General features: G+C 42.3%; 1 protein-coding gene across 1 annotated transcript in view; it reads right to left on the bottom strand.

Moving 5' to 3' along the window:
• Positions 1-22,534, bottom strand: part of LOC124606304 (pickpocket protein 28-like) — a 109,564-nt gene that overhangs the window by 2,522 nt on the left and 84,508 nt on the right. The window contains exons 9-10 of the mRNA XM_047138286.1: positions 12,293-12,485; positions 12,115-12,206 (exon numbers count right to left, since the gene is read on the bottom strand). Coding sequence (XP_046994242.1) covers positions 12,115-12,206; positions 12,293-12,485 — 285 coding nt within the window. The remainder of the gene's footprint in view (positions 1-12,114; positions 12,207-12,292; positions 12,486-22,534) is intronic.

Raw genomic sequence — 22,534 nt, 5'->3', positions numbered from 1 at the left:
GCCAGATATCAAGAAATGTTTTCAAATTTTCAAGAAACACAAGTTTGGAGTCAGTAGGTCCAGTGATTGGGCTAGAATTATCATCTGATGTGTATTTGCCTTTCATGCTGTACATTAGAAACTGTCCACCATTTAATGATTAATTTCAAAAACTGAATAGTGCCATCAGAAATCTCAATCCCCTGACTTTTCAAAATTTCTAGTGCTGCCATATTTTTAGAATCAAAAACACTGAGAGCAAGGGTAACATTCTGTCTCTCAATAGAAGTTGGATATACTGCCTTTCTCACTAGCTTTGGGGCAAGTTTCAACAGTTTATTTTTCTCAGATAGAAACAGGTTCCTCAAATCTGAAAACTTTGCTTCACTGACAGTATATTCACATGCAGCATTCCCTTCATCACTGTGTAGAAAGGTATTGATGGAAGCAAATGTATCTTCAATATTTGGCATTATGAAGGATTCATTTTTTCCATTCAACCAGTTATTTCTGAAACACTTAAGCAAGTGCACATTGTCAAACAGAAGAAAGAGAAATTTGGATGGAGCAATTGTATTTGTAATACACGGCTGTAAAGTGCCGCCACACATAAGCTGATACATTTTTCTATCAGTGCTGTGGTTATCTGTTACCAGGCATATAACATCATATTGAAGCTCATGCATTAACTTTAATACATCAATTGTCATTTTCAGTAGAGTATCAGAATTAACATTTTTTACAGGAAAGAAAACTATCACTTCTTTATAATCAGAATGTAAAGATGATGCCATGAAAACCTGCATTGTACCTGCTGTTGTAGTATCTGAAGTATTCTCAGCCACACTAAGTATCTTTCCTGCCTTATAAGAGAATTTTGAATTAACATAAACTTCATCTAGCATCACTGAAATTACCTTGTCACTTCCCTGAAGAAATTTATTTTTTTCCCTCAAAAAAGCTACCTGTGATGGACCAATACAAGGTTTATTTGGACCCATTTTGCATAGAAACTGCCTTAAATAGACAGGATGAGGTAATGTTAACACATTTGTTTTTCTCAAGTGGTGGTAGGCACCAGGAAATGAAAAGCAGATGGTTGCTGCCCATATAAAAAGCTCAGGAGAATATCTACTTTGCTTTGTTATTGCGAGTTGTAACTGCTCCAAAACAAATTCTATTTCAAGTGCTATTCCAGCGTCAAAATCACTACCAGTTTTTAGAGCTTGTTTGAGAACATTGACTAAAATTATAATCTTGTCAATGGTGCCAGTAGAGTTATCTGTGAAACCATTTAGGTGACTCACCAGATTATCAAATTTCGTCCACTTGTCACATTTCAAGTTCTCTTCCTCCCCAGTAGGGGACTGTAGTAGCCATTTCAAGGTTTCCGTAGGCAAACACACATTTTTGTGAAACACTTTTACTTCCAAGGAACTTGATATCTTGGAGCACACTGAAACTAATGGCACATCACTGACTGAATCATCCTTTAATTTAATGAAAGATACGTAGTCATCCTTCACTAAAATTGTAAATGGACAAACATTCCTTTTCTGCACTTCGGTTTTAAAATGCTGAAAGTCAGGTGTATTGTCATTTTCACACCACTTACTGAAACTACATTCATCACGTTCCAGTAGCTGTTGAACATGATCTTCAGGATTGTTCCTTTTCTTAGGAACTGGTACTGTGTGATAAGAAGGTTGATTAGGAAAGATGGTTGGAATTGCATCATTTATTAGTTTTGGTATTTTTCGTGGCACACGTATTGGTTCACTATTTTCCACAGGAAAAATATGGTCCCTAACCACAAACTTAGGTTCAAAATGCTTAATGCATACCACAGCTTTATCGTTCACTTCAAAATTATCCCTATGAATTAGTTTAATCCATTTGTTCCTCAATGCTGTTTCCTTGGGAAACTTAAATGTTGAGGTATCGTATGTTTTGCCGTAATTTGATTTACATCCTGGTACACAACAGCTGCGACCCATCGCAAGAACAGTTTACACTTTAAATTATGCCGACCTTACTACAGAATCTAGAAAATAAATACTAGCGCAGCACTTTTGACGACATTCACAGCATATAGCATAAATAACAGCTAGTAATAAATGCTTTCGCTTCTCTTGAACGTCACGTATACAATGTTACACACACGCGTTGTGGAAACACAAGCACGCTGGTTTGTTTCGCCCACTATTGCCGCCATATTGTCAACTATCGATATCTGCCTTAAGGTCTAATTTATTGTAGGTGGACTTGCCTCCGTGTACCTATCACCAAAGATATGCTTTCCCATGAAACTGTCCTTTTCCAGTAATGTCCGATAAACCATAAATATGTTTCTGGGTCTTACAATGTCTAAGCTTCTCACTTCTCACGACACGTTATTAATTATGAGTTCGAATCCTTTCAATGTCTGTTCAGTACAAGTTTAGTCTTTTAACGGGCACTATTTTCACTTCTCGTTTATTAGCGGAATCACCTTGACAACGAGCGCAAAGATACAAGTGTCATAAGGTCTAAACTATTTTCGGTCCCAATACTATTTAATAATTCACATACAGCGAATAAAGTCCTAATTCAACATAAAAGTTTCCGTCTTGTCAATAAATCTCTTCTCAATCGTAAGTATACGATCGCAGCGTTTCGTTTAACACGTACAATCACAATTCACTTGAATATCAATGTCCATACACCCAATCACCTCTAATTGACTTCGTCTCTGAATTTATCCCAAAATAATCTGCTCTCCACCACTCCAATGTCTAACCCAGTTCCAAGAATGCAATTTAATTAGGCTTCTAATCCCAAAATCCCGACTACCACGGAAGAACTGCGAACACAGTCGCCACCGCTGAAAACAAATCTGAAGAGACCTAACAATGCTGCGCATTGGTTTATATATTACATTCAAAACAAAACGCAGCTCAGTTATGTCTTCCTTGAATTCGCTTTGTACTACTTTGCTTTACTGTATTTCGAATATCTCTTTGTAAAATTTTAACTAACTATTACTTCGAAATACTACTGCCGTTTTTTGGCTCTTAGAACATTTCGTATTACAGAATTTAATCTAATCCTCGTTTCTGTATAAGCACTCTCTAAAGAGCGGTTACATGGCATACATAATATCAGGCATGTCATCGAAATATTGTGCTAAGTAGGCATTATCTTCCTGCAACATACTCAAAAACCCATCAGAAAATATGTGCCCCATGAAAACATTAGAAGATCAATCATGTACATTCTAGCTAAACACTTATCTTCTGAACATGGTATTCCATGCGATGGCATTATGGTTAAAGTAACTGGTTAGTAACCTTCCTCCGTAACCAAACACCGAGATTAACGGAGGTTAACTTTAAACAGACAGCATAACACCATGAACTGTAGAACAAATGAAATTATCAAAACAATTTTGCAAATTCCATCTGAGATAATAAGACCAGTGCATAGATTGCTGAATCCACTACCTTTATTTTGTAATTGGGATTAATACTTTTACTCTTTATGTTACATTTATTTTAAATGTACCTTATCATCTCGAAGCCGGATACAGGTAGTAAAAATAAAAATTTATTTCATTTATTTCTCTTATTTTCCTGAAAAAGGAACAAGAACCTCAGTCTCTATAGATGGCAAACCATTGGATTTAGACAGAATATCAGAATTCTTTGCACTTATCAAGTACCACACATTTAATTTTTAAATGGAAAAGGTATTTTACATTTTACGAATGAAGGAATATACAACCATCAAAAGAGGCTTTACAGAATTATTACTTTTCTTTTTCGGTTCCACGAAATGAAAATTTTTACTTGTCATTTAACTCAGAATTAAGACGAAATTTAATTTAAATACATAACAAAAGAGACGAAGTCACATCAAACTAGATAGTTGTGTTAGTAATTTTCTTCCATTTTCCAAAGTAGTTATTATGTTTTAACAAACAAGATTAAAGCGACGGAAGGCAGTCCTGAAGGCAATTAAATGTGAGCGAATTGGAGGGCTATAACGGAACGGGGAGGTGGGGGGGGGGGGGGGGGGGAGAAAAAAATGTAGCCGAGGTCGCTAATGCACACCTGTCCGAAGACTCGGATGTAACAGGTTCGAACCCTAGTGGTGGAACAGATTTTCACAGCCAGTATCTCGCCAGCAACAGGACGAGAGATGGTGGGATAACTTTCCTGATCACCAAATCGGATTAAATTCCAAACCTCTCCGCAATTTCTCAATCAATGAAGCCGTGACATATTGCTGGAAACCATCCGTCCATGCGGCTTTTCGCGGATGATGCTGTAGTACACAGAGAAGTTGCAGCATTAGCAAATTGTAGCGAAATGCAGGAAGATCTGCAGCGGATAGGCACTTGGTGCAGGGAGTGGCAACTGTCCCTTAACATGGACAAATGTAATGTATTGCGAATACATAGAAAGAAGGATCCTTTATTGTATGATTATATGATAGCGGAACAAACACTGGTAGCAGTTACTTCTGTAAAATATCTGGGAGTATGCGTGTGGAACGATTTGAAGTGGAATGATCATATAAAATTAATTGTTGGTAAGGCGGGTACCAGGTTGAAATTCATTGGGAGAGTGCTTAGAAAATGTAGTCCATCAATAAAGGAGGTGGCTTACAAAACACTCGTTCGACCTATACTTGAGTATTGCTCATCAGTTGGGATCCGTACCAGATCGGTTTGACGGAGGAGATAGAGAAGATCCAAAGAAGAGCGGCGCGTTTCGTCACAGGGTTATTTGGTAACCGTGATAGCGTTACGGAGATGTTTAATAAACTCAAGTGGCAGACTCTGCAAGAGAGGCGCTCTGCATCGCGGTGTAGATTGCTCGCCAGGTTTCGAGAGGGTGCGTTTCTGGATGAGGTATCGAATATATTGCTTCCCCCTACTTATACCTCCCGAGGAGATCACGAATGTAAAATTAGAGAGATTAGAGCGCGCACGGAGGCTTTCAGACAGTCGTTCTTCCCGCGAACCATACGCGACTGTAACAGGAAAGGGAGGTAATGACAGTGGCACGTAAAGTGCCCTCCGCCACACACCGTTGGGTGGCTTGCGGAGTATAAATGTAGATGTAGATATGCACTGCAATGCTATACTCACATCCGTTACAGTCATCTGCACACGAGGCAGTCACGTACGACACCACTCTCACACATCACTATAAAAGCGATCATTGTTCGCGAAAGAAAGAACTTTTTCCTGTTAAGCAGAACACCCTACTATTTGTAATCTCTCAGACAACAATGCTATACGACTCTTTTTTTTTTCTTTTACTGCTCATATGATTATTGACAACTCATAGTAACGTAAGTTTTACATATCTTTTGATAACCACTAAGTTTTATTGCCCTGAAGGATTAGTCACGTCAAACGCTTACTGAGAATCTGTGACCGTGGAAAAAAGTTATACTGAATGTTCAGTTAATATTACGAGGCGGCGTACAACCAGATCAATGCATAACTTCAGTTTGGGTGCCTTCGTTTTTAATCTATTGCTTTTCTCCCTATGTAAGTGGTTTCTTTATACAGGGTGTCCAAGTAGGAATGGTCAGCATTCAGGGATATGGCAGAAACGAGCATTCAAAGGAAAATACCTCGTAAACAAGTGGTTATGGGCTTTACAATGCATACCATAACAGATATGAGCGCTTGTGTAGTAGAAGAGACGTGTTTCATAGTAGCGGTGATGCACAAATGCTCATAGGTATGCAAAGATATGAACTTAGAGCCCACGTTAAGTGGACTTTTTTTTCCGTACTAACAGCTCTCAAAACATGGAAAGCAAAGAGCTTGCAGAGCTTGCTGTAGAAGAGATTTGTTTCACAATGAATCTAACTTAAACTAACTTACGGTAAGGACAACACACACATCCATGCCTGAGTGAGGACTCGAACCTACGATGGGGGCGGGGGGGGGGGGGGGGAGGGAGGGGGGGGAGGGCCGCGCAAACCGTGACAAGGAGCTATGGACCGCTCGGTTACCCCGCGCGGTCAACTTCGCGAGTGCACCTCAACCAGTAACGTAACGCAATTTTGTAAACGTCTCTATGGCAACACATCAGTGTTTTCACAGCTCTGTAGACGTCTACCGTTTCCGCCTGCAGCAGTTAGCGCGCCACATTTGAAAGCTGCTATAGCACTGCTGGGTGTCAGGGGTCTTCTCACGCCGTCTCAACTATACTACAGTTCTTAGCACAAGGGAAGGTGTTCCTGCAAAGAAGCAGAGCGATAGGGAAGCGTGAAGGGAGGTGGTTGGCGTAAGCATAACGGCAGAGAGCGGGCAATATCTGGATTGCCAGACCGTGTTGCTGCAGACAGTAGTCAGATTTATGTGCCCACGGTACATTATATTATACTGTCAAGTCTATGAGGAGAAAAATAAATTTGAAAAAGGATTTAGATCCATCATCTACACTAGAGACGTGCTGACGACGCTGCGTCCACTGCTCCATAGCTTCCGCATCAAGTCGGGTGAGAGTTCATTTTTCCTAAAAAGGTGCTTGTCTAACAACAAGATCACCGAAATTAACTACCACATTTGCCATTTTAGTACTCACTGGACTGTGTTATAACTAAATATGTAATACACAACAAAGTACCTTCAAACACAAACCGAATTCATTATATTTGCTTGACAACTGCTTGTACTCCATAGAGCTTTAAGAAAATGAATAATTTTATAATGCATGTGTGTGGGTGTGTTAACTGTAGTTACTAGTTAAGCGTAAATCACTGTGAGTAAGAAAGAATTAGAGGTAATAACTACAAAAAAAAAATGGCTCTGAGCACTATGGGACTTAACATCTGAGGTCATCAGTCCCCTAGAAATACTTACACCTAACTAACCTAAGGACATCACACACATCCATGCCCGAGGCAGGATTCGAACCTGCGACCGTAGCGGTCGCGCGGTTCCACACTGAAGCGCCTAGAACCGCTCGGCCACACCAGCCGGCTAGTAACTACAGAGACTGATGCAAAAGACTACTGTCTAAATGCTCAGTACATTGTCATACTTTTACTATCAACCAGAATTACAGTGTAAACTAGCTCGTTAGACATAACAGTGACAGATTGCATTTATAATCCATGGAACAGGGAAATAACCATCCATCTTATTCGAACAACTAGAGGGACTGCTGCCCGATAACGTCGGTAACGATCGACATCACGACAGGTTGTCATTTTAAGACGTTTTCCAATTTGTGCCTTGACAGGGGGTAACCTGTCGAACTATCTGAGTATTTCACGAATTTATCCGCCCGCTTAAGATTTAAATTTCACAATTACATAGCTAGCTAGCTTCTTCTCCTTGGGAAACACGTTAAAAATTATAATTAGTCACACATGAATGATCAATATCTGCATACCACTTTGGGTAAATTTCCAATCAATGAAAGCTAGGAAGTTCTCACACACTATTTATGCAACCTATATGTTGACATAAAAAACATTTTTTCAAACCGTGAGTCTTTAAAACGAAGAATTACTATTATCTTAATTTGCACCAAAGTCTGCATCATGCTACCATCCTCATTGCTGTCTACTCTGTGCCCAAATTACATGATTTCAAATTTACAATGATAGCTTCAAGGCTTGTATCCATCTTTACGTCACTACAAAGTCTTCATTCTGAAGCTTTTCAACGTGCTGCACACAGTCGGCCCACGCTGAAGGAAAGATTATGTCTTTTGCTTCGTGCTCAGGCGTCTGTTATCTTGAATTTTTGCTCTGTTCTACCATCTACCTTTAATCCGTGCCCAAATCAAATCGGTTGCTTTGTAATAACAGAGATGTGAAAATAAACTCAAAATACCTCGCCCGGCTGGCCGCGCGGTCTAACTCTCTGCTTCCCGAGCGGGAAGGCGTGCCGGGCCCCGGCACGAATCCGCCCGGCGGGTTAGTGTCGAGGTCCGTTGTGGCAGACCGCCTGTGGACGGTTTTTAAGGCGGTTTTCCATCTGCGTCGGCGAATGCGGGCTGGTTCCCCTTATACCACCTCAGTTACACTATATCGGAGATTGCTGCGCAAACACTGTCAACCACGTACGCGTACAACATAATTACTCTACCACGCAAACAGTTGGTGGTCTGGTATGTGACGTTCCGGAGGAGGTCCACTGGCGGCCGAACCGCACAATAACGTTGGGTTCGTTATTGGGAGGCGGTGGGGTGGGTGGACTGCTGTGGCCTGTTGTCGGGTTGTAAACCACTGAGGGCTAAGGGGGGACGAAGCCTCTCCGTCGTCTCTAGGTGCCCGGTTCAATACACAATACACAAAATCTCAAAATTGTGTGACCATATTCAGGTGCAACAAAGTTAAGTTTGTACATTTTGTCGCGTGACTTGTATAAATTAACGAGCTGCAGTAATTACGCGGGTGTCTGGTTTCTACTGTGTGGAATATTTTTTTTTTATTTTTAAGACATAGCGCAAAATCCACAGTAATTTTATTTCCAGAAGATCCGAAGATGACAGCTAGACTCTGTGGAAACCAGTCACTGGGGAAATAAAAATATTTCGACACGCAATCTTGACTGCAAAAATTCTTATTTATCACCAAATTTCATATCGCTTCCGGAAACATGCGTAACGCATATGTTCACTATTGGTTTAGAGTAAGACTCTTACAGCCAAAAGAGGTGCTATTGCCTATGGAACGACGAGGACTGAAATTCTGTGGAAATGTGTGAACAGCAGACGCCACAAACGAAACGGACTTTTGTGTGGGGATTCTTGCTGTGATTCAATTTTTGGACACTGCATGCGCGATAAAAGCGGAGGGTTTTCGCCGATAGAGGTAGTGCCTGCGAAAGTATCAGAAGCATTGTGAATTCTGGTGAAAAATACCAGGACGTGTGTTTAGAGTCGGCTACATTGCTTGTGAGCAAAAAGCTGACGATCTTCTTAAGTGTTACAAAGCGCAATCTGCGCGGCGTTGCTATATTGGATGTCAGTGTTGTATTTAATTTTATTATAAGCACTGGTACAAGAAGTTCTTTTTGCGCCCATTAGGGTTGCATCGTATTTCTAAAGTTAGATGTGATGCACTACGGTCCCTTAGAGGAGTATAGTTATTAGTTATCTTGCGCTACGTCATACCTATGGAAATCTAGGCCTGTTATGCTGGCCTGCTTTAGAATGAATCTATGTTAAGCTGCGCTAAGCTATTTAAATTCCGCTGCGCGAGAAATAACTTGCTTGGGCTGCTGATGCTTTGGCAAAATGTTCAAATGTGTGTGAATTCCTAAGGGACCAAACTGCTTAGGTCATCGTTCTCTAGACTTAGATACTACTTAAATTAACTTAAACTTATGCTAAGAACAACGCATACACCCATGCCCGAGGGAGGACTCGAATCTCCGGCGGGAGGGGCCCCGCAGTCCGTGACATGACGCCTCAAACAGCGCGGCCACTCCGCACGGTGATGCTATGACGTGAAGGACTACAGAGCGTCGCGAATAACGCCGACAGTTTGAATGGTGTGTTGGGTGCTGGAAGTTGTGTGTTACGTGCGTTGTATCCGGTGGTGATTGGTGACCAGGGTTATTAGTTGTTACATGTGGTATAATTTGTTATTGTGGAGTGAGTCTCGTTGACGAGAAAAAACTAAATAAATTATAAACTCACTACGTTTCTTATATATGAAGATGGTATCTGTTCTTTGGGACATGTCCGAAAGAACAGATACTATCTTCATATATATATATATATATATATATATATATATATATATATATATATATATACAGGGTGTTACAAAAAGGTACGGCCAAACTTTCAGGAAACATTCCTCACACACAAATAAAGAAAAGATGTTATGTGGACATGTGTCCGGAAACGCTTCATTTCCATGTTAGAGCTCATTTTAGTTTCGTCAGTATGTGATCAAATTGTAATTTTTCACAATCAACATGTGAGAGCTGACGAAAATCCGCACGCAATTATGGAATCACGTCATCACCACAGATTTTCTGTGAAAGTTTGGGCAGGCATTGTTGGTGATGTCTTGATTGGGCCCCATGTTCTTCCACCTACGCTCAATGGAGCACGTTATCATGATTTCATACGGGATACTCTACCTGTGCTGCTAGAACATGTGCCTTTACAAGTACGACACAACATGTGGTTCATGCACGATGGAGCTCCTGCACATTTCAGTCGAAGTGTTAGTACGCTTCTCAACAGCAGATTCGGTGACCGATGGATTGGCAGAGGCGGACCAATTCCATGGCCTCCACGCTCTGCTGACCTCAACTCTCCTGACTTTCATTCATGGGGGCATTTGAATGCTCTTGTCTACGCAACCCCGGTACCAAATGTAGAGCTCTTCGTGCTCGTATTGTGGACGGCTGTGATACAATACGCCATTCTCCAAGGCTGCATCAGCGCATCAGGGATTCCATGCGATGGAGGGTGGGTGCATGTATCCTCGCTAACGGAGGACATTTTGAACATTTCCTGTAACAAAGTGTTTGAAGTCACGCTGGTACGTTCTGTTGCTGTGTGTTTCCATTCCATGATTAATGTGATTTGAAGAGAAGTAATAATATGAGCTCTAAGATGGAAAGTAAGCGTTTCCGGACACATGTCCACATAACATATTTTCTTTATTTGTGTGTGAGGAATGTTACCTGAAAGTTTGGCCGTACCTTTTTGTAACACCCTGTATAGTTAAGGCTCACCGGCCATTTGACCATCTTCTTCTGTGCCGATGCACGATCAGTGCCCAAACTCTTACGGGAATCGGCAGTAAAGCCGCGAGTAATGAGTATAATGGGCATGAGCACTATGAATATAGTGCGGGACAATAAGTTGTGAATGTGGGTCTCATGGGAGGCGTGCCAGAGGTAAGTCCCTGCAGTCGCACTATCCTCTGAGTCGTCAGTGGCTCAATGGATGCCGGCACGGTTGCTCAGCGTGTTCGGTCAGAGGGCTGCGTGCCCTCTGTAATAAAAAAAAAACTGAGTCAAGGAACCAATGATCAACTTGAACGAATGTCTTGTGACGTCCGCCCAGACCAAACGCAGCTAACTACATCGAACAAATGGAAAATAAAAAACAAGATGGTTACAGCGTCTGCCATGTAAGCAGGGGATCCCGGGTTCGACTCCCGGTCGGGATACACATTTTCAACTGTCCCCGTTGACTTATATCAACGCTTGTAAGCAGCTAAGGGTATTCATTTCATTTTATGGCGGAGGCCTGTTAAAAGCGGAAGTTAAGCAGTTACATTAATTATCAAAATTTGAGTTTGTACTATCACATGATTAAATGTTTAAACTTTCGTGTATTGTAGCATTTGGAATAAGTTCTGCAATTTTTTTAAAGTGAGAAGCTGTAGATTTTAGCGGGTGTTCGTTTCTTTCCGGGGGTGGGGGAGGGGGGGGGGGGTGTTACACAGTTTTGTCAATATTGCGTTCATGAAATTTTAAACGTAAAATTCCTTCAGAATATTCTTTATATAAGGTTGTCTTATCATTCGATATTCATTTCAAATCTCACATATTGTGTTGCCTGTCATATTTAAGATACTGGCGAAGTTGTGATTGGACCGTAGTCCTTATCACGATCTCATTTACGTAGAGGTGTCTGGGGCTACTACTGGGGGTCTGTGGTGCCCCACATCGCCTTCCAAGCTGGTGGTCCTGCAGCCACTACGGACTCTCCGTTGTAGCATTCGTGATTATTGAGCCTGCCGCAAATGAAAGTATCAATAAGTAATATTCAGCTCGACTTCTCTTCTACTTCTTGTCACTAAAGGCTCGGGGAAGGCACAACACTGTCGTAAATTGTGACAAACTTGTTGTATTTACCAACAGCAATATTCTCCCAGGTAAGCATTAATTTCGCCTAAATTCTGCTGGGGGATTTTCCAGGTTGTCTTTGTACAACGAAACATAATTCTTAGGTATGTCATTAGAGTATAAACATAGCCCTACAGGAGCCCTCGCGACTGTTCCCGAAAAGGACGCTGTGCCAAAAGACACTAGGTTCATCTCCCTCTCCATGAAAGTTGTGATTTGATCAGATAAGCTTTGGCCACACACAACATTTATGGTCAGTATTCCAGCAGTAAGTATGCGTGTGTACTGTTACTTACATAGGAACTCTGTGAATCCAAACAGTTCTGCTTTCAGCATGGATGTGAACTGAGACTCGGTGAAGAAGATATGTACCAATGCCAAGTTCTCTCTGAAAACAAATTCAAACGATACAGACGAGAGTTAGTAATGCACTACAACAGCGAACCAGGTGACGATAGGCGCGACCAGACTCACATGACATGGGAGACGTTGCTGGCGTTGGCGGTGTACTCGGATCGCAGGTGGTGGACCCAGAGTCTGCTAGAGAATGTGCTGCTGCTGTAGCTGATTTCGGAGCAGCCGGGCAGGCAGCTGCAGTTGATGCGCTCTGAGCTGGGACCAGCCTCTGGCCCGTCATTCGTCTGCGTCAGGCTGATCTCCATCCTATCTGCAGGCACCATCAGATCCGCCTCAGCCACCATTATAAGCGAAACACTCAGAATTGTTTTCTTTATTTTCAAGATGACTGACTAAATGATAGCCATTAAGACAAATAAGCACACGGGACAATAAATTAGTTGACACCAGGACAGATTACTCTAACACATTGTAGGCTACCAACGTCTGTATCCTCGCTAATGGTCTCAGTTCGACGAGCAATAGTGCCTAAAACGTTTTTCAAGTATACCATGTCCAAAGGAAGCCGCTCATGCGATCTATATGTTCGAAACCGGGCGTTTTACTGACCAGTCAAGGTGTAATAAGGTATCGAGTGGTCGACAGATCAGAAACGTGCGTGTGCAGCTCTGTGAATACAGAAGCTGTTATCTCGGAAGACGGCTAGTCATCATGAAGATATACACTCTCTTGCAACATGAACGTGACAAGCTGTTAAAGGCTTTAATAACCACCTTTTGCAGTGCGGATCAGTACGAGAAGTGCAGAAGGACCTGGAAGGTACTGGCAGAGTTGTGGAGCAAGTTGACTCCACTGCCGTGGGCAGCAGCGCTAGCTTTTTTGGCTGAGGATCAATGGGGCGAACAGCCCGATCGAGTAGGTCCCACAGCTTCTCTATTGCGTATATATACAGGAAGTTTCATTGACAGGGGAATACTGCGTACTCATCCTGGTGTTCTTCGAACCACTCACGTACACTGTGAGCTGCTTGACAGGTTTTACTGTCCCGCTGGTAGATGCTATCGCGCCGAGAAAAAACAAACTGTCTGTAGCGCTAGACACGGTGTCCAAGGATGGATTCATACTTGCCTCTATCCACTGTGCCTTCCAGAATCACGAAGACACCCAGGAAATGCCGCGAAAACAATCCTCAAACCATAACGCTTCCTACTCGGGCCTCAGTCCTTCAGATGATTGTTGAAGGATGTTCGCTTTCACACGTTTCACACTGTACAAGCCAAATGCCATTTGTCCGATGGAGCAGCAAACGTGATTTGTTTGTAAAGGCCACCTGTTGCCACTCAATCGATGTCCAGTTGCGGTATTGGTTTGCAAATCCCAACCTTCGCCGCCGATGAACAGCACTCAGCAGAGCAGTTGGGTCAAAGAGGTGAGGTAGGGGTCGAAGAGGAGGTGGACAGATGTGTGAGCATATTGCTAGAAAAAAACGAGGGAGAGGTGTTCAGAGAGAAGGGGAAGAGGATAAGGGCAGAGTGATGAACAGGAGGAGATGGCATGTCAATGTGGTCAGAGTGGTTGCATCATCTTGTAGAGTACACATTTATGATGTATGCAATCCACAGTAACTAGATTATATGGGTTCTACTATACATGGGTCAAGAAATAATAGTATCCATCGCTTTATAGTGGACATGAAGATGGCGTAAGTAATGCGCCGAAACTAGTCGTCTGAAATAAATACCTTTGATGATACGGCTGTGATGTATCATTTTCTTTATTTACATTGTCAGCTGCTGTCCCACGTCAGCAAGAACGATGGACTTCCACAGCTCCTCTTTGCCCACCTTTGTGCCCATCTTCTTCTTGCCCCTCTCTGTGCCCATCTTCTCCTCCCCATCTACCTGCCTATCTCTTCCTCCCCATCTCTGCACTTTTCTCCTCCTCTCCCTATCTCTGCCCATTTCCTCCTCCCCTATCTCTGCCCACCATGTCCTGCTACACTCAATCTGTCCACCTCCTCCTCCCTCCTCTCTCTCAGTACATCTCAACTTCCCTCATGTGTGCCCATCTTCTACTTGCCCCTCTCTCTGTCAATCTCCACCTCCATTCATCTCTTCCTATCTCCTCCTGTCTCTGCCCAAATCATCCTGCCTCTCTCTCTGCGTCATAGCTTTAAACGACGCCTATTTTACAACAAAATCACATCAGAGTGATCCAGTTTTTCCGACGGACTACTCTTGAGTATGATCTACCGAAACGTTGGAGTTCATCGCAATTAGTGGGATCAGGATCTGGCCTCCGTTTATTACTCAGTTTGAATTCATCTCTTCTTTCGCTAACCTGTACTCAAGATGAAAAATCAGAATCTAGTGTGTTTTCGCTTCCGCTATTCAGAGTGTATAAAAAGCTACATAAACAAAATTTTAGAGTGCTCATAGAAGATCGAAAAGGATACATTTTTATGTGACGACAATGCTGCAGGTGCACCTTTTACTTTTTAGGGGTCCATTAGGATTTTGAGTGTCCATTTCGATAGCTGAGTGGTCTGCGCCGCTGACTGCCGTGTGGAGGTCCGAGGTTACATTTCCAGTTCTAACAGGACGTTTTTCTTGGCGGGAGGACTGGTGCCGGGTGCACTCAGCCTGGGACCAATTGAAGAACTACTTGACCGAGTAAAACCCGCTGCAGGTCACGAAAACTGACAACAGGGCCCCATGCCTCTCCAACACCGCATCCGATGACCCCACGACTATCCAATACCGCATCCGATGACGCCAATGGCAGAGAACTTTCTTTCTTAATACCTGACGCGTTTCCACATTTCCCCAGAGAACTGTCAACGGCCTTTTACTATAAATTTTACTACGAAACTTTTAAATGTGTACGTCTCTAAAGATAGATTTTAGTCTCTTTGCATAAGGATATATGTACACTACTCGTGTTGATACTCATAGTTTTACCCGAAAAACATCATAAGCATCTTCTGCCATTCGCTCGTAGTCATATGCTTTTCTTCGGCCAGCTTAATGCGATTAATGTTTTTTTTGGTCATCAGTCTACTGACTGGTTTGATGCGGCCCGCCACGAATAGGAATTCCTGTGCTAACCTCTTCATCTCAGAGTAGCACTTGCAACCTACGTCCTCAATTATTTGCTTGACGTATTCCAATCTCTGTCTTCCTTTACAGTTTTTGCCCTCTACCGCTCCCTCTAGTACCATGGAAGTCATTCCCTCATGTCTTAGCAGATGTCCTATCATCCTGTCCCGTCTCCTTATCAGTGTTTTCCACGTATTCCTTTCCTCTCCGATTCTGCGTAGAACCTCCTCATTCCGTACCTTATCAGTCCACCTAATTTTCAACATTCGTCTGTAGCACCACATCTCAAATGCTTCGATTCTCTTCTGTTCCGGTTTTCCCACAGTCCATGTTTCACTACCATACAATGCTGTACTCCAGAGCAAGTATTTGATATTAGTAGTCTTCTCTTGGCCAGAAATGCCTTTTTTGCCATAGCGAATCTGCTTTTGATGTCCTCCTTGCTCCGTCCGTCATTGGTTATTTTACTGCCTAGGTAGCCGAATTTCTTAACTTCATTGACTTCGTGACTATCAATCCTGATGTTAAGTTTCTCGCTGTTCTCATTTCTACTACTTCTCATTACCTTCGTCTTTCTCCGATTTACTCTCAAACCATACTGTGTATTCATTAGACTGTTCATTCCGTTCAGCAGATCATTTAATTCTTCTTCACTTTCACTCAAGATAGCAATGTCATCAGCGAATCGTATCATTGTTATCCTTTCACCTTGTATTTTAATTCCACTCCTGAACCTTTCTTTTATTTCCATCATTGCTTTCTCGATGTACAGATTGAAGAGTAGGGGCGAAAGGCTACAGCCTTGTCTTACACCCTTCTTAATACTAGCACTTCGTTCTTGATCGTCCACTCTTATTATTCCCTCTTGGTTGTACATATTGTATATGACCCGTCTCTCCCTATAGCTTACCCCTACTTTTTTCAGAATCTCGAACAGCTTGCACCATTTTATATTGTCGAACGCTTTTTCCAGGTCGGCAAATCCTATGAAAGTGTCTTGATTTTTCTTTAGCCTTGCTTCCATTATTAGCCGTAACGTCAGAATTGCCTCTCTCGTCCCTTTACTTTTCCTAAAGCCAAACTGATCGTCCCCTAGCGCATTCTCAATTTTCTTTTCCATTCTTCTGTATATTATTCTTGTAAGCAGCTTCGATGCATGAGCTGTTAAGCTGATTGTGCGATAATTCTCGCACTTGTCAGTTCTTGCCGTCTTCGGAATTGTGTGGATGATGCTTTTCCGAAAGTCAGATGGTATATCGCCAGACTCATATACTCTACACACCAACGTGAATAGTCGTTTTGTTGCCACTTCCCCCAATGATTTTAGAAATTCTGATGGAATGTTATCTATCCCTTCTGCCTTATTTGACCGTAAGTCCTCCAAAGCTCTTTTAAATTCCGATTCTAATACTGGATCCCATATCTCTTCTAAACCGACTCCTATTTCTTCTTCTATCACATCAGACAAATCCTCACCCTCATAGAGGCTTTCAATGTATTCTTTCCACCTATCTGCTCTCTCCTCTGCATTTAACAGTGGAATTCCCGTTGCACTCTTAATGTCACCACCGTTGCTTTTAATGTCACCAAAGGTTGTTTTGACTTTCCTGTATGCTGAGTCTGTCCTTCCGACAATTATATCTTTTTCGATGTCTTCACATTTTACCTGCAGCCATTTCGTCTCAGCTTCCCTGCACTTCCTATTTATTTCATTCCTCAGCGACTTGTATTTCTGTATTCCTGATTTTCCCGCAACGTGTTTGTACTTCCTCCTTTCATCAATCAGCTGAAGTATTTCTTCTGTTACCCATGGTTTCTTCGCAGCTACCTTCTTTGTACCTATGTTTTCCTTCCCAACTTCTGTGATGGCCCTTTTTAGAGATGTCCATACCTCTTCAACTGTACTGCCTGCTGCGCTATTCCTTATTGCTGTATCTATAGCGTTAGTGAACTTCAAACGTATCTCGTCATTCCTTAGTACTTCCGTATCCCACTTCTTTGCGTATTGATTCTTCCTGATTAATGTCTTGAACTTCAGCCTACTCTTCATCACTACTATATTGTGATCTGAGTCTATATCTGCTCCTGGGTACGCCTTACAATCCTGTATCTGATTTCGGAATCTCTGTCTGACCATGACGTAATCTAATTGAAATCTTCCCGTATCTCCCGGCCTTTTCCAAGTATACCTCCTCCTCTTGTGATTCTTGAACAGGGTATTCGCTATTACTAGCTGAAACTTGTTACAGAACTCAATTAATCTTTCTCCTCTATCATTCCTTGTCGCAAGCCCATACTCTCCTGTAACCTTTTCTTCTACTCCTTCCCCTACAACTGCATTCCAGTCGCCCATGACTATTAGATTTTCGTCCCCCTTTACATACTGCATTACCCTTTCAATATCCTCATACACTTTTTTTATCTGTTCTTCTTCAGCTTGCGACGTCGGCATATATACTTGAACTATCGTTGTCGGTGTTGGTCTGCTGTCGATTCTGATTAGAACAACCCGGTCACTGAACTGTTCACAGTAACACACCCTCTGCCCTACCTTCCTATTCATAACGAATCCTACACCTGTTATACCATCTTCTGCTGCTGTTGATATCACCCGATACTCATCTGACCAGAAATCCTTGTCTTCCTTCCACTCCACTTCACTGACCCCTACTATATCTAGATTGAGCTTTTGCATTTCCCTTTTCAGATTTTCTAGTTTCCCTACCACGTTCAAGCTTCTGACATTCCACGCCCCGACTCGTAGAACGTTATCCTTTCGTAGATTATTCAATCTTTTTCTCATTGTAACCTCCCTCTTGGCAGTCCCCTCCCGGAGATCCGAATGGGGGACTATTCCGGAATCTTTTGCCAATGGAGAGATCATCATGACACTTCTTCAATTACAGGCCCCATGTCCTGTGGATACACGTTACGTGTCTTTAATGCAGTGGTTTCCATTGCCTTCTGCGTCCTCATGTCGTTGATCATTGCTGATTCTTCCGCCTTTAGGAGCAATTTCCCACACCTAGGACAAGAGAGTGCCCTGAACCTCTATCCGCTCCTCCGCCCTCTTTGACAAGACCGTTGGCAGAATGAGGCTGACCTCTTATACCGGGAGTCTTCGGCCGCCAATGCTGATTATTTATCAAAATTTAGGCAGTGGCGGGGATCGAACCCGGGACCGAAGACGTTTTGATTATGAATCGAAGACGCTACCCCTAGACCACGGGTGCGCGGATTAATGTTTTACCTACATAAAAATAAAGCAATTCCGTCTAAAATGTATCACTATCTGAAGCACATTTTTATTTTATTTTGAGTCGTCAGTGTCGCGACAGGTTTGAAGTGGTGCACCAAGAATTCCCCTCCTACGCCAATCTCTTCGTCTCAAAGTAGCACTTACAACCAACGCCCTCAATTATTTGCTAGATGTGTTCCAGTCTCTGCCTTCCTCTATCGTTTTTGCCCTGTACAACTCCCTCTGATACCATGCAAGTTACTCCCTGATGTCTCAACATAAGTCCAACCATTCCATCCCTTCTTCTTGTCAGGGTTTTCCATATATTCCTTTCCCCGTCGATTCTCTGGAGAACCTCCTCATTCCTTACCTTAACAGTCCACATAATTGTCGACATTTCTCTATAGCATTGCATCTCTAATGCTTCGATTCTATTCTTTTTCGGTTTTTCCACAGCCCACGTTCTACTGCCATACAATGCTGTGCTCCAAACGTACATTCTCAGACACTTCTTTCACAAACTAAGGTCTGTGTGTGATACTAGTAGACTTCTTCTGGCCGGGAAGGCCCATTACACCACAGCTAGCTTGCTTTTTGTGTCCACATTCCTCCGTCCATCATGGGTTCTTTTGCTACCTGAGTAGCAGAATTCGTCGATTACATGACCACTAATCCTGATGTTAAGTTTCACGCTGTTCTCACTTCAGTTACTTCTCATTACTTCCGCCTATCTTAGAGTTACTCTCAATCAGTATTCCGTCCTCATTAGACTGTTTATTCCTTTCAACACATCCTGTAATTCTTCTTCACTTTCACTGAGGATATCAAATGTCATCAACGATCTTAGCATTGATATCCTTGAATATTAATAATACTCTTCAGCCTTTCTTTCATTTCAATCCCTGTCTTACACCCTTTATAAACCGAGCACGTCGTTCCTGGTCGTCCACTCTTATGGTTCCCTCTTGGTTCATACATATATTGCATATTACCCGTCTTTCCCTACAGCTTACTTCCACATCTCTCAGAATTTCGAACATCTTACACAATTCGACACTGCCGAATGCTTTTTCCAGGTCGACAAATCCTATGAATGGGACTCGATTTTTCTTTGGTGTTGGGAATTCAGGGAGATGGGACCTCGATAAACTGACTAAACCACAGGTTGTATAGAGTTTCAGGGAGAGCATACGGGAGCAATTGACAGCAATGGGGGAAAGAAATACAGTAGAAGAAAAATGGGTAGCCCTAAGGGATGAAGTACTGACGGCAGCAGAGGATCAAGTACGTAAAAAGACGAGGGCTACTAGAAATCCTTGGGTAACAGAAGAAATATTGAATTTAATTGATGGAAGGAGAAAATATAAAAACGCAGTAAATAAAGCAGGCAAAAAGGAATACAAACGTACCAAAAATGAGATCGACAGGAAGTGCAAAATAGCTAAGAAGGGATGGCTAGAGGACAAATGTAAGGATGTAGAGGCTTATCTCACTAGGGGTAAGATAGATACTGCCTACAGAAAATTAAAGAGACCTATGGAGAAAAGGGATCCACTTGTATGAATATCAAGAGCTCAGATGGAAACCCAGTTCTAAACAAAGAAGGGAAAGCAGACAGGTGGAAGGAGTACACAGAGGGTCTATACAAGGGCGATGTACTTGAGGACAATATTACGGAAATGGAAGAGGATGTAGATTAAAATCAAATGGTAATACGATACTGCGTGAAGAGATGGAAGGAGCACTGAAAGACCTGAGTCGAAACAAGGCCCCGGGAATAGACAACATTCCATTAGAACTACTGACGGCCTTGGGAGAGCCAGTCCTGACAAAACTCTACCATCTGGTGAGCAAGATGTATGGGACAGGCGAAATACCCTCAGACTTCAACAAGAATATAATAATTTCAATCCCTAAGAAAGCAGGTGTTGACAGATGTGAAAATTATCGAACTATCAGTTTAATAAGTCACAGCTGCAAAACACTAACGAGAATTCTTTACAGACGAATGGAAAAACTGGTAGAAGCCGCCCTCGGGGAAGATCAGTTTGGATTCCGTAGAAATGTTGGAACACGTGAGGCAATACTGACCCTACGACTTATCTTAGAAAATAGATTAAGGAAGGGCAAACCTACGTTTCTAGCATTTGTAGACTTAGAGAAAGCTTTTGAAAATGTTGACTGGAATACTCTCTTTCAATTTCTAAAGGTGGCAGGGTAAAATACAGGGAAGCAGCAGTTCGGAAGGGAGTGAGACAGGGTTGTAGCCTCTCCCCGATGTTATTCAATCTGTATATTGAGCAAACAGTAAAGGAAACAAAAGCAAAATTCGGAGTAGGTATTGAAATCCATAGAGAAGAACTAAAAACTTTGAGGTTCGCCGATGACATTGTAATTCCGTCAGAGACAGCAAAGGACTTGGAAGAGCAGTTGAACGGAATGGAAGGTGTCTTGAAAGGCGGATATAAGATGAACATCAACAAAAGCAAAACGAGGATAATGGAATGTAGTCGAATTAAGTCGGGTGATGCTGAGGGAATTAGATAAGGAAATGAGTCACTTATAGTAGTAAAGGAGTTTAGCCGGGTGGAGTGGCCGAGCGGTTCTAGGCGCTACAGTCTGGAACCGCGCGACCGCAGGTTCGACTCCTGCCTCGGGTATGGATGAGAGTGATGTCCTTAGGTTAGTTAGGTTTAAGTAGTTCTAAATTCTAGGGGACTGATGACCTCAGCAGTTAAGTCCCATAGTGCTCAGAGCCATTTTTGAGTAAAGGAGTTTTGCTATTTGGGGAGCAAAATAACTGAAGATGGTCGAAGTAGAGAGGATATAAAATGTAGACTGGCAATGGCAAGGAAAGCGTTTCTGAAGAAGAGAAATTTGTTAACATCGAATATAGATTTAAGTGTCAGGAAGTCGTTTCTGGAAGTATTTGTATGGAGTGTAGCCATGTATGGAAGTGAAACATGGACGCTACATAGTTTGGTAGGGCATGTTCTGAGGCATCAAGGGATCACAAATTTAGCATTGGAGGGCAGCGTGGTGGGTAAACGTCGTAGAGGGAGACCAAGAGATGAATACAATAAGCAGATTCAGAAAGAAGTAGGTTGCAGTAAGTACTGGGAGATGAAGAAGCTTGCACAGAATAGAGTACCATGGAGAGCTGCATCAAACCAGTCTCAGGACTGAAGACCACAACAACATTGCTTCCATTATCAACCGTAAAGTTAAAACTGCCTCTCTGGTGCCTTTACCTTTCCTAAAGCCAAAATGATCGTCATCTAACACATCCTCAATTTTCTTTCCCATTCTTCTGTGTATTATTCTCGTCAGTAATTTGGATGGAAAATCTAGCAAGCTGATTCTGCGATGATTCTTGCTCCTGCTATCTTTGGAATTGTGTGAATGCTATTTTTTCGAAAATCTGATGGTATATCGCCAGTCTCATACATCCTACACGCCAACGTGAATATTCGTTTTGTTGCCACTTCCCCCAGTCATTTTAGAAATTCCGATGGAATGTTTTATTTGATCTTAATCAGTCAAGACGCCTTTTAAATTCTGATTCGAATACTGGATCCCCCATCGCTTCCCCGTCATCTCCTGTTTGTTCTTTTATCATGTCGCCCGACAAATCCACCCCTTCATAGAGGCCTTCAATCTACTCTTTCCATCTATCCGCTCTCTCCTGTGTATTTAACTGTGAAATTCCCATTGCAGTCTTAATGTTACCATCCTTGTTTTTAGTTTCACCGCAGGTTGTTTTCACTTTCCTGTATACTGAGTCAATCCTTCCAACATTTTTTTCTTTTTCTATTTCTTCACATTTTCCAAGCAGCTATTTCGCTTTAGCTTCCCTGCAGATCCTATTTATTTTATTTCTAAGTGACTTGTATTTTCGTGTGCCTCAATTTCCCTGAACGTTTCTGTACTTCCTTCTCTCATCGATCAACTGAATTATTTCTTCTGTTACCGATGGTTTCGCAGTTTCCAGAAGCACTTACCATGCCTTAATCCTAGACATGC

The sequence above is a fragment of the Schistocerca americana genome, chromosome 3, assembly GCF_021461395.2.
Source record: "Schistocerca americana isolate TAMUIC-IGC-003095 chromosome 3, iqSchAmer2.1, whole genome shotgun sequence".
Lineage (NCBI taxonomy): Eukaryota > Metazoa > Arthropoda > Insecta > Orthoptera > Acrididae > Schistocerca > Schistocerca americana.
Note: the sequence above shows the minus strand (reverse complement) of the source record. Positions and strands in the feature narration are given on the sequence as shown.